Here is a 12,877-nt window from a genome sequence, read left to right on the forward strand (position 1 = left end):
ACTGAAACATAAAACATAAGATAAAGGGAGCGGGAGACAAGATGGGGAGAGAAAGGGAAGCACACAAGTACATTTGAGAGCAGGGACATCGGGAGATCTGTGGGAGGGAGATATGGTGTGAGATTCCAGGTTACACCAATCGTGTTGTGTGTTGCCATTGAATGTTTCCTCAACACATTTCCCTTATTATTATTATTTTTTTAGGTGTCATTTGTGAACAAACTGCCGGTTTGCGTTCGTGCAGGAGCGCCAGCTGGCAATGTTAGTGTCGACGTGAGCAACTTTAAGAACACCGTCAGACTTTGTCTCAGTGTGTTGACCTTGTGCAACGTGTTCTCTTTGTATCGCGCTGTATTTCACATGAGGAAATACTCCTTTTCCCGTTCGTTGTTCCACAAGGATCGCATTGGATTTTTTTTTTTTTGGAAAACTTTTACTTCAATAGAAAGATGGTTTGGCCATCTGCGGGAGGCTGGCGGAATGATGGAAAATCTGTCTCTTTAAGGGTCTACAGTCGGTCTGTTTTTGGCAGAAAAATATGGACGATGGATTTTCTCAACCCAATGTTGACAGAGGTGTGCTAACCGCAGGGATAGAAGAGGATCGAGCGACGTTTTTGTCAAGAGCTCTTCTTCAAAGCTGGAGAGTGAGCACTTCTTTAAAGGAAGAGTGAGAAATGCCCAAAACGTTGCTGCGCCCTTTTTCTCACAGTGGTTAGTGTATCTATCTGTACACAATTTGTTGAGAAAATCTGTTTTTTTTTTTTGTTTTTTTTTTTTGTTTTTTTTTGTATTTTTTTGTATACAAGATCGAGGCTCGTGAAAGAGCGAACATTAATCACACAAAAAGACAAACCAACACATAAAACACAAAATAAGGGGAGTGGTAGACAAGATGGGGAGAGAGGGGGAAGGACACAAACACAACATTTGAGAGCAGGGACCGAGAGACATGGAGACATCAAGAGATCTGTGGGAGGGAGAGGGCTTTGGGGGGGAGGCATGTGAAGGGGGGGGGGGGGGGTGGGAGAGGTATAAACATATGGACACTGCCAGGATTTCCAGGAAAGAAGTTGGAATTTCAAACAAGGTGGATCTGGGGTGAATTAGTGGGGGTAGAAAAGATCAAGGTTATGGATGGGGGAAGATAAGAGATGGTGGTGAACAGCTGTTTTAAAGACCTGGAGGGAGGAGAGGGATTGAAGGGAGTGTGGGAGTTTGTTCCACAGGCGGGAGAAAAGAGGAATGAAAGAGTGAAGGTGAGCAGAGAGCCGAGATTTTGGCAGTTTAACCATCAGAGGGTTGCTGGCAGATCTTGTGCGACCTGTAGGAATATTTGGGGGACAGAGCACAGAGAGAGCTGGGGGAGCAAGGCCGGAGAGGAGTCGGTAGAAGACAGAAAGACCACCTACCTGCCTGCGGTGAGTGAGTGAAAGGCCCTCAGAGATAGCTTCATCGCGGGAGATTCCAATGATTTTGAAAGCTTTGGATTCAACAGCGTGAAGCCGAGCCAGGTGTGAGGCAGGAGCACCAGCCCATAGGGGAGAACAGTATTCCATTGAGCTGCGGATGAAAGCCTTGTATGTGGTGAGGAGCTCAGGTGTGTCGAGGAAGGACTTCGCACGACGGAGGATGCCCAGTCGGCGACTGGCTTTGGAGGCCAGCTTGGAAATGTGGTTTTCCCAAGAAAGATCATGGCAGATAGTGAGACCCAAAAGCTTGAGCGACAGAACTTCTTGGAGAGGATTGTTGAGAAAGTAGATGGGAGGGTTGTCCAGTCGATCTTTTCGGAGAGACATAGTAAGAGAGTGAGATTTGTCAGGATTGAAAGACATGTTCCACTTGTTTGACCAGTCTGTGATTTTGTCCAGGTCTTCAGAGAGTGAGGAGGCTGCAGACTGCCGATCTGAGGGAAGAGGAATGGAGCGGCAGAGAGTGGAGTCATCAGCAAAGAGATAGAGAGGATTTTCCAGAGAGTCGGAGAGATCATTGATAAAGACCAGAAAAAGCACAGGGCCCAGCACACTTCCTTGGGGAACTCCAGCCTGAACAGGAAGGGGAGATGAGAGAAATCCATTCAGGGCCACACGTTGACTACGACCAGAGAGGAAGTCCGCAAGCCATGCATGGAGATTTCCATGGATACCATAGGAGGAGAGTTTGGTGAGCAGAGCTGGGTGCCAGACCGTATCAAAGGCCCGTGATATGTCAAGGGAGACAGCTCTGATTTCCTGTTTGGCATTGAGGACCTCCCCATTGAGGACCTGTTGGCCTAATGATGACTCAACATCCATCTATTGATGGATGACTCAACATTCATTGAGTTGCCCTCAAATATAAGGAATATTAAATTTGATGTTTAGTTTTCTTTTTGACCGCTTGTTCTTTCTATATAGGGGGAGGTAAAGGTTCATGAAAAGACTTGATTGCCACCAATAAGCTCCCTGGGACAAGGTTGTCATTCAAACGCAAACGAGCTCTTACTTTGACCACACAGCTGTCTTCTGATTGCAGTACCTGGCAGCTGGAACGTAGCGTGTCAGATTTTATCCAATGTAAATTCAATTTCACTGCTTGCACAATTTAGAAGCTTCAGATTTCCTTCCCTGCCACATCTATAAACATATTTCAGACTGCTGGGTGCTCGCGTCCCCATTTTGTAAGATTTGTGGGGCGAGTTTGTACACAGTGGCATGGTCATTTAAAATGATGGCTGAAAGTTGGTACGATTATACATTTTTGGTGGCGTTTTGCATGCTTTTCTCCATCATGCTTATTTCTGTGTTTTTTTGTTTTTTTCCACAAAGTTATCGTAAGGTACAGCAAATGTGAGAGCAGGTAACATGTGTCCCTCAGGCTGTGTGAGTGTGCTATTTTCCATTCTTGAATTACGTATTTTGTGTTACATTTGAAAAATGACAACATTGCTTAAATTATTATTTTGAGAATCCAGGTGTAGGGAATTTGAGCCTGCATTGTAGATTAATTAATTATCTACCCTAATTATCTACCCTGACCCTAACCCTAACAAGGGCTAGCGGCTAGGGTGCCGGCTTAGGATCCAAGGATCCTGGGTTCGAATCCCGGTCGATCGCTGAATTAACGCCAGGGGGGTTGACTCAGCCTGTCATCCTTCCGAGGTCGGCTAATTGAGTACCAGTACACTGGTAATTCCCTGTTTATCGTAAAAAGGCGACAAACAGGGTTGGCGGCAGGAAGGGCATCCGGCCGTAAAACATTGCTTCAAAAAGGGGACCAAAAAACAACAACAACCACGGTCCCCGAAAAGGCCAACCCCCGCTTTGCGGGGAAAAATGGCCTCTAAACGGTGGTTTTTATTGTAGATTAATTAATTACCAGGCCTGGTGTTGGCTTAGCGGTTCGGGTGCCGGCCTGGGATCCTAGGATCCTGGGTTCGAATCCCGGTCGATCGCTAAATTAACACGAGGGGGGTTGACTCAGCCTGTCATCCTTCCGAGGTCGGCAAATTGAGTACCAGCTCACTGGTAATTCCCTGTGTGTCGCAAGAGGTGACCAACAGGATTGGTGGCAGGAAGGGCATCCGGCCATAAAACATTGCTTCAAAAAGGGGACCACGGTGCCCGAAAAAGGCCAACCCCTGCTCTGTGGGGGAAAATGGCCTCTAAAGGTGGTTCATTGTAGATTAATTACATACAGGTTAACCGTTCAAGTGTAAGGAACATGCACTGGACTTGTTTTCTGGGTCGACGCCATCTTTTTTTATCTGTTGGCCGTTGGGGTAATGATGCCGCTCAGAATCCGAATTTGTTTTCTTCTATTCATTTGAATAGAGGGCACAAGTGAAAGTATAACTGCACTCGGTAGCGCGCATACCTCCGCCAGGCTGAACAGTTTACCTTTTGTATCCCACTGATAGGCTGGATTTGGATTCGGACCTTAACCAGAATCTAATCGGCTTGTTCTTGTCACCTACCCAACTCATCCACCTCGGTTTGTCATAACTCGTCCACAACTTTTTAAAATATCATGTTATACTGGATGTCATTTTGGCCCTATCACTCAATGGTGAAGAATCACTTTAAAATTAAATAATTATCGTATCCAGATTCGGATTCGGATCATTACCAAAATCGAATCGATTCGTCCTCGTCACACACACAACCTGTCCACCAAGTTTCAGCCGAGTCCATCCATAACATTGAGATATCGTGTGCACAAACAAACAGACAGGGGGTGAAAACATAACCTTCGTCAACCTACGGTGGCCGAGGTAATTACACACAAGGATAGAAAAACGATTTTCACTCATTGTCCTCCTGAGATCCCACATTTTGATTGTAAGCTTTCAGCTGTTTTGTCAAGGCGCTCTACATAGTCATGGGTGAAAGGATGACCTTGTGCTAACCGTGCGGAATTGGTTTAAGGCTCATGTTTGACTTCTGTGCTGAATTCTGTGTTGAAGGAGAGTGTGTTGCATTCCAATGATTTCTATCTTCCGAGGAATGTAAACCTGGCTGTCCTATCTGCCCTTAGACATGGGAAGATCCAAAAAAAATTCGAGTTTCCAGATTCCATGTGGCAATCCCTGAGCAAGATGGCATTGAGATTACCCACTCAACACGGAAAACCTTTACTTGTTTTCAATTGTCTTTGGTAATCATTACCATTGGGTATAGGTGGTAGCCTAATGGTAAGGGCCGTGCGCTGTGGAACACTTGAGGTTGTGGGATCAAATCTGGCTGAAGGAAGCAGCATGAAGGATTTTGTTGAAAAACTTCTGGAAATCAAGATAGTTGCTATCATATTATCAATAATAACCCAGCTGGTTCATTAATGACCTTCCAGCAGAGGTAGATCTGGCACCTGGTCTGGTCAACATGTCAAAACCACCTCCTGTATAATTGCCCCAAAAATGCTCCCTTTGAAAAGGTAGTGATGCCCCCTATCCCCCTTTCCAAAAAATAAAAACACTCATCCTTTGTAAGCCTGGTGTTGGATTAACGGTTAAGATGGCTGGCTTTTTTTTGGTTCTCTTTTTGAGGCAATGTTTTTATGGCCGGATGCCCTTCCTGACGCCAACCCTCTTCGTCGCCTCCTACGACACGCAGGGATACGGTGTACCTATTCTAAACCAGGGTACACACCGGGAAGAAGGTGAAGATCGACGAAATGCAGTTTGGATTTATGCCAGGAATAGGAACGACAGACGCGCTCTTTATTGTGAGGCAGTTGCAGGAGAAGTACATGGAGAAGAGGAAGAAGTTGTTTCTTGGGTTTGTTGATCTGGAGAAAGCATTCGATAGGGTTCCACGTGAAGTAGTGACATGGGCATTGAGGAAGTTAGGAATGGAGGAATGGTTGATCAGAGTAGTGATGGCAATGTACAAAAGAGCGTGCACAGCTGTAAGGACGAAGGACGGGAACAGTGGTGAGTTTGAAGTGAAGGTGGGAGTGCATCAGGGGTCGGTACTAAGTCCACTACGATTTGTAGCTGTGATGGAGGTGCTGGCTCGGAATGTAAAGGAGGGTTTACCGTGGGGGTTGTTGTATGCAGATGATCTGGTGTTGATTACGGAAAGTATGGATGGACTGGAGCAAAAGATGAACAAGTGGAAGGAATGTATGGAGACAAAAGGTCTGAAGGTGAATATCGGAAAGACTAAGGTGATGGCAAGTGGTAACGCATGTGGTGAGGTGGAAAGAACTGGGAAGTGGCCCTGTGCTTTGTGCAGGAAGGGTGTCGGAGTGAACTCCATTCAATGTACAATGTGCGCTGAGTGGGTTCATCAAAAATGTAGTGGGCTGAGAGGGTCATTAACCAGTGTGGCAGCTACATTCAAATGTAAGGTGTGCACAGAGGGAGCTGCAAATGGAGGAAATGTTGAGTTGGATCTTGGAGACGGCGTGAAGCTGGAAGGTGTGAAAACATTTTGTTACCTTGGAGACATGCTGAATGGAGAAGGTGGATCAGACTCGGCAACGGTTGCTTGAGTGAGACGTGCATGGAAGAAGTTTCGGGAACTGAGTGGCGTGCTGATGAGGAGGGGAGTGTCGTTGAAGCTGAAGGGAAAGGTGTTTGCTGCATGTGTGAGAAGTGTTATGATTTATGGGAGCGAGACATGGGTAATGAACGTAGAGCAGCAACGAAGGCTGGAAAGGGTGGAAATGCTAATGGTTCGGTGGATGTGCGGAGTATCGTTGAGAGAGAGGAAGACAAATGATGAATTGCGAAAGATGATGGGAATAGAGCCTGTGATTGATGCTGTGAAGAGGAACAGGTTGAGATGGTTTGGTCACGTGTTGAGGAAGGATGAAAGTGACTGGTTGAGAAGAGTGATGGAAATGAATGTCGAAGGAAGTAGAGCACGGGGAAGACCGAGAAAGACTTGGCTAAAGATGGTGGAAGAAGAAATGCGGGCAAGGGGGTTAACAAGGAGAGATGCAGAAAATAGGGCAAAATGGAGAAGATTGTCATGGGGACCGCAAGGCTAACCCCCGCTCTTGCAGGGAAAATGGCCTTAAAATGCATGTTGTTGTTGTTGTTGTTGTTGTTTATGGCTGGCTTGAGATCTTAGGGTCCTGAGTTTGAGCCCCTGTCCGCCATTGAATTAACACCAGGTAAGTTGACTCAGCCTATCATCCTTCTGAGGTTGGCAAAATGAGTACCAGCTTACTGCTTATAGAGAGGCATTGCATCAGCGGCAGCCACGCCCCCAGAAGAAGATGCAACCAGCAGGCACAGGCTGCACACGAATCACCACCACTGATCACCACTGATCTTTCGTGTGTATTTCAGCCACATACAAAGAAATGCAACACTTCAGAAATTTGTTTTGTCTTTTAATAATATACTGTACATGTTTCTATAATTTATTTATGGCAAATAGGAGGACATACAGTAGCACGGTGTTGCTCTGCACATGGTTTGAACCTAGCTGGTTCACATGCCAAGCATTTACTTGAACACATCGGATGGCATTTTAAGCCCTGTAACTCAGAGCACATTCCGTGCTGTTGTACAGTTAAATAGCAGTTTCGTTTCTACTTTACCTGTGATTCAATTGTGGTTTATGACCCCAACAAGTTAAGCCAAATCCACGTTTTGTACAATTTTTCCAAGCGACAGTCGAGGACTGCTTGGTCTGGGAATATTGATATTTTTCCGTGACACTTTCTTTCAGTCTTTGGCAAAAGAGTGGAACCTCTGCGATCGAACACTCATGATCTGATATAACACAAGTTCAACTTGGGAGATGAGTAGGATTGACATGTGGAATGCATGCTGGGTGGGGGTCGTTCATTTCCACGACTGGCAAGGCAGGATGGGTGTGGTCTATGGCGTCTCCCAGGTTCCTGTGTGCCATCCAGCTGTGCCTATTTCCCCTTAGAATATCATTTTTCTATTGAGTATCACTCTACATCCTTCCTTCCTGAAAATTGTGGACTTTCTGGCAATGACGTGGTATTTTTTTTTTTTTTGTGTGGAAAACCCAGTTGAGTTGTCAAACTTTGGCTTCTTGTAAAATAAGTGCTTTTGACATTTAATTTGTTTTTTTTTACCGACTCAAGAAGAAAAACAAGTTGGAAGATGAAAAGCACAAAAAGTTTAGTTCACTCAAATGAGTCTCGGATGGAGATAAGTAGATGGAAATGAGACAAACAGTCATTATGTTCTATTGACACTTCTGTTGCAGGTCAGAGTATACAACCGTCTGTGACAAACAACAAGCATTCTGAGTATTGCGCTGCAATACATGTCCCCTACCAAAGTTCAAAGTGCCATAACTTTGTCAAAAATGATCGAATATGCAAATTTATGCACGGTTGATGCTGGTTTTCAAACTTGATCTGAGGTATGCTGAGACACGTGTGTCACGCCTCGCCTCGTTGATAAGCCCACAAGGTCGCTCCGTGGAGCGGTCTGCACGTATTGTACTGTGTGAATTATATAAATTATTACCAACTCACGGTCTGACGTACAAGCGATTCAAGAGATATCCATTTTTAAAAAATATTTTCGTTTAATTAACGATATCTGCCAAATCACGTGCCCTATCGCAAATTCCAAAAGGACATCTAAGTAGACTGACATGCTGAACAGATTTGTGAAGTTTCCCCTCGATTGGATCAAAAATGAGCGAGGGGTTCGGTTTTAAAGGTTCATGCTTGAACGTTTGTATACTCTGTATACTCTGTTGTATACTCTGGACAAAATCACAGACTGGTCAAACAAGTGGAACATGTCTTTCAATCCTGACAAATCTCACACTCTTACTATGTCTCTCCGAAAAGATCGACTGGACAACCCTCCCATCTACTTTCTCAACAATCCTCTCCAAGAAGTTCTGTCGCTCAAGATTTTGGGTCTCACTATCTGCCATGATCTTTCTTGGGAAAACCACATTTCCAAGCTGGCCTCCAAAGCCAGTCGCCGACTGGGCATCCTCCGTCGTGCGAAGTCCTTCCTCGGCACACCTGAGCTCCTCACCACATACAAGGCTTTCATCCGCAGCTCAATGGAATACTGTTCTCCCCTATGGGCCGGTGCTCCTGCCTCACACCTAGCTCGGCTTCACGCTGTTGAAACCAAAGCTTTCAGAATTATTGGAATCTCCCGCGATGAAGCTATCTCTGAGGGCCTTTCACTCACTCACCGCAGGCAGGTAGGTGGTCTTTCTGTCTTCTACCGACTCCTCTCCGGCCTTGCACCCCCAGCTCTCTCTGTGCTCTGTCCCCCAAATATTCCTACAGGTCGCACAAGATCTGCCAGCAACCCTCTGATGGTTAAACTGCCGAAATCTCGGCTCTCTGCTCACCTTCACTCTTTCATTCCTCTTTTCTCCCGCCTCTGGAACAAACTCCCTCACTCCCTTCAATCCCACTCCTCCCTCCAGGTCTTTAAAACAGCTGTTCACCACCATCTCTTATCTTCCCCCATCCAAAACCTTGATCTTTTCTACCCCCGCTAATTCACCCCAGATCCACCTTGTTTGAAATTCCAACTTCTTTCCTGGAAGTCCTGGCAGTGTCCATATGTTTTATACCTCTCCCACCGCCCCCTTCCCACGCCCCCCCCCCCCCCAAGCCCTCGCCCTCTCTCAGATCTCTCGATGTCTCCATGTCTCTCGGTCCCTGCTCTCAAATGTTGTGTTTGTGTCCTTCCCCCTCTCTCCCCATCTTGTCTACCGCTCCCGATGTTATATGTTTTATGTGTCGGTTTGTCTTTCTGTGTGATTAATATTCGCTCTTTCACGAGCCTCGACCTTGTATACAAAAAAAAAAAAAAAAAAAAAAAAAAAAAAATGCTTAAAAACGTCATAACTCTGAAACCATGTGACGCATGACGTCATGCTACCTGACTTTTTTGTTCGTCGTGGGTATGCGATTCTGCCTGCAAAGTTTGGCCTCGATCTGTTCAGCCGTTGCAGAGAAAAAGGGGTTTTCGTGTTTTCACGAAAAACAATCTGGCGGCCGAACCACGTGACCTGTGACGTCATAATTACCATTAAAATATTCTACAGACCGAGTCCCCCCTACGGTGAAATTTTTTATCTCAATCGGTCCTATTATTGCAGAGAAATTGGTTTTTAAAGGAAATTAAAACTTAAAATGGCACTGAGTTAAGGATCATCAGAATTATCAGAATTCCCAAAGTTCAAAGTGCCATAACTTTGTCAAAAATGATCGAAACGTCGTGAAGTTCGAACTTGACCTGTAACTTATCATGAGGAAACCACGTGCCAAGTTTGAAATCGTTAGCATTAAGCGTTTAGAAAAAAAAGTCCGTAAAAGTGTTCTTTGCGTGACGGACTGACGGACCGACAGACTGACCGACGGATGGAGGGACGGCGTGCAAACCTACAGTCCCCTCCGGTGTACACTGGCAGGGGACTAATAAAGGAGAGACGTGACAAAATTAAGGATAATGGAAATTCGAATGGACGATAAATTGTCATTCATGCAATTTGCTCGAGAAATGTGAGGCCCATATTTTTCTTACAACTCGATAACCTTCTGCTTCTTCTTCTAATTCTGCCTCTTATTCTTCCTCTTCTTTTGTGCAGCATCAATTACCAAACCTGGTACACGACTATTTCTGCTGATGCAGTGCCCCCCGTAGGTTAAAACAAGATCTTAGGATTTCTTCAGGGTACCGGTGATAGGGTACTACAGGGTACTTCAGGGTACCCCTCTCTTTTGTGTCCTTCCCCCTCTCTCCTCATCTTGTCTACCGCTCCCCTTGTTTTTTGTGTTTTGTGTGTCGGTTTGTCTTTTTGTGTGATTAATGTTAGCTCTTTCACGAGCCTCGATCTTGTATACAAAAAAATTAAAAATAATAAAAAATAGCTCGCCCACTCTTCAAAAAGGCACTGTAAGATCCGTAACGTCTAGCAACTAATGCCTAATGGACCAACTAGTCCATCCGAATGACGGCACACACGTTGATGCCTCGCTCTACATGCGAAACACCGGGAGTAGTGAGTGTGCATACCCGTAGGTTATCCAGCCAGGTATTTGGAAGCATGCTTGCTGAAGATTCTTCAAAAAGAAAAGAAAAAGGAAGAGCCATTTAATGTAGTAGCAACTTCTTCTTGCCTGCGGCGAATTGTTCAAATAAGAAGAATATGCAAATAATATGAAGAGAAAAAAATGAGATTTTTTTTTGAATAATGTGGAGAACATGTGCACAGTTTTCACAGCACGTGTTAAACATGTGTTTTTGCTTTTGTGTGTTTTTTCCCTTCCCAAAGATACGCCATTACGGATGAGGCTTACCGTTCCCTGCGCGACCAAGACAAGAACCAATGCATTCTTATCACAGGGGAGAGTGGTGCAGGGAAAACAGGTCAGCATGTCTTGCTTCTTGCAAACCTGCACGTTCTGACCTCTGGGAGCTGGAGTTACGGAATGGATGCTTTAGTGAAAAAAAAATTTTAATGAAGGTTTCACTCACTTTTACTTTCAATTTGCATGTCAATTCCGATTCATAACCTTGTGTTTCTTCCTTTATATCCCAGTGCTCCTGGAATAATGTCAGCATTCCTATTTTTACAATGATACTTGAGCTCAGGGATGACCTTGTACATATATCACGTACATGATAAAGGCATCAGTAGACAATGGACAAGCACAACATTATATGGGATTTGAACCTGGGTATAGCAAATGGGGGACAGACACCAATTGTATATAGCATTTTAACCTTGGTACGGTAGACAGTGGCCACGTACATATGATATATGGACTGTGAATGAATGAATTGCAAGGTCATTAGTAAATAATATAAAAGCAACATGGTATATGGGAGTTGAACCTGGGCCAAGGGTTCAGATGGGAACACGAACGGGGCAATCCTTAAAGTGCAACCGTGGCTGAACCATTGCCAGGAGTGGTTTTCAAAACCAGATGTGGCTTTTGCACATCACGCAGCCGAGCTTTATTACACCAATTTTACAAAACGATCTATTTACACAAAGAGCTGGGCATTAACACGTAATTCCCTTACCAAGTCGGTCAACATTTCAAATCCCATCATAAGCCTTTTTTCAATGCGTGCATTTATGATTCAATTAAGTTTGTGCAGAAGACGCAAGCGTGGAGTGTAACAATACCTTCTGGTGATGGCATAATCATCATGAGATGTACCATACCTGCACTTTATAGAGTGTTTGTACTGCCGAAGGAGTTTATCTTCATGTGTTATGTCGGGTGGTTTGCCATTGCCTTTCCAGCAGACAGTCAGGGCAGAAATTTGTAATTTGTTCACGGTGCTGGGGATTGCTCACCTGCTCTTCAGGGAGGACATTGTGGAATATTTAACGTCCACCCGAAATAATGATGGCAGACAGGACTTCTGAATTAACGTCTATCCGAGGGATGGCACACACATTGATGAATCACCCTGCCTGAGAAACACCAGGATGACAGTTTATAGTGCGGTTTGACAGTTTATACGAACCTCTCCCCCCCCCCCCCCCCCCCCCCTTTTCGGTTATCCTGTCCAACTCAGGGGTAATACGGTAAATTATCTTTATATTAATACCTGGTCTTATAGATGGCTTCTGATTAAAGTAATAACAAAACATTTATTCAAAATATATAAATTCATTAAATATTTTAAACAACTCAAAAATACATTTTATATTTTGAAATAATTACATATTGTATGTATAATTAAAAATATATATTTATTAGAAATAATGTATATTTTAAATAATTATATATATATATATTGTCGCATTCACCGGGGGGATTAAGATCCCCAAGGTGACAGGTGGCCGATCAAGCTTTACACCGAGGCGTTCAGCCAAACAATGGCGGTGTTATTTATACGTGTGAGGGTGTAGTTGAGGACAGCGAGGCTTACCTGGGCGGACGGACGCGAAGCGGGTTTTCCGAACCACCAACAAATAAACAGGACTCGGGCAAGGAATTAAAATGCAACAAATAAAGGGTTTAATCAAGGAAATACAGACAACAAGAATGTATGGTAAAACTAATTCCGATATTGGGGCGCCCCCATACGGACGCATGAAACAGACACGGGGAGAGAAAAAAGAACGGACGTAATAAAATGTGTGTGTGTGTGTGTGTGTGTGTGTGTATGTGTGTGCATTTGCCTGCACTCAGCTATCGTCCTCAAGTGGTCCCCGAACCCCGCCGGCCGCCGCACGGGTCCCCAAGTCCGTGCGCAGGAAAACAGGCCTTGGCATGCAGTTGCGTTCACCGCCAGCAGCCGGCGCACATGGCACCAAGCGCAGCCATCACTACGCCAGCACCAAGAAGAGACAAGAAAAGGACACGTCCGCCAAGGGTGTGCGCGAACTGCGACTGCCTGCCACAAACGTCAAAACCCAACAGAGTAAAGTGCACGAGCGGTGACCGTCTGCAGTAAA

General features: G+C 44.9%; 1 protein-coding gene across 5 annotated transcripts in view; it reads left to right on the forward strand.

Moving 5' to 3' along the window:
* The window catches only part of LOC137431711 (unconventional myosin-Ib), a 246,738-nt gene that overhangs the window by 34,720 nt on the left and 199,141 nt on the right, over window positions 1–12,877 (forward strand). For all 5 annotated transcript variants that reach the window (XM_078782369.1, XM_068123339.2, XM_068123340.2 and 2 more), the window contains exon 4: window positions 10,733–10,827. In XM_078782369.1, coding sequence (XP_078638495.1) covers window positions 10,733–10,827 — 95 coding nt within the window. The remainder of the gene's footprint in view (window positions 1–10,732; window positions 10,828–12,877) is intronic.

Source organism: Myxine glutinosa, chromosome 7 (assembly GCF_964187855.1).
Source record: "Myxine glutinosa chromosome 7, kmMyxGlut1.1, whole genome shotgun sequence".
Taxonomy (NCBI): Eukaryota; Metazoa; Chordata; class Myxini; order Myxiniformes; family Myxinidae; genus Myxine; species Myxine glutinosa.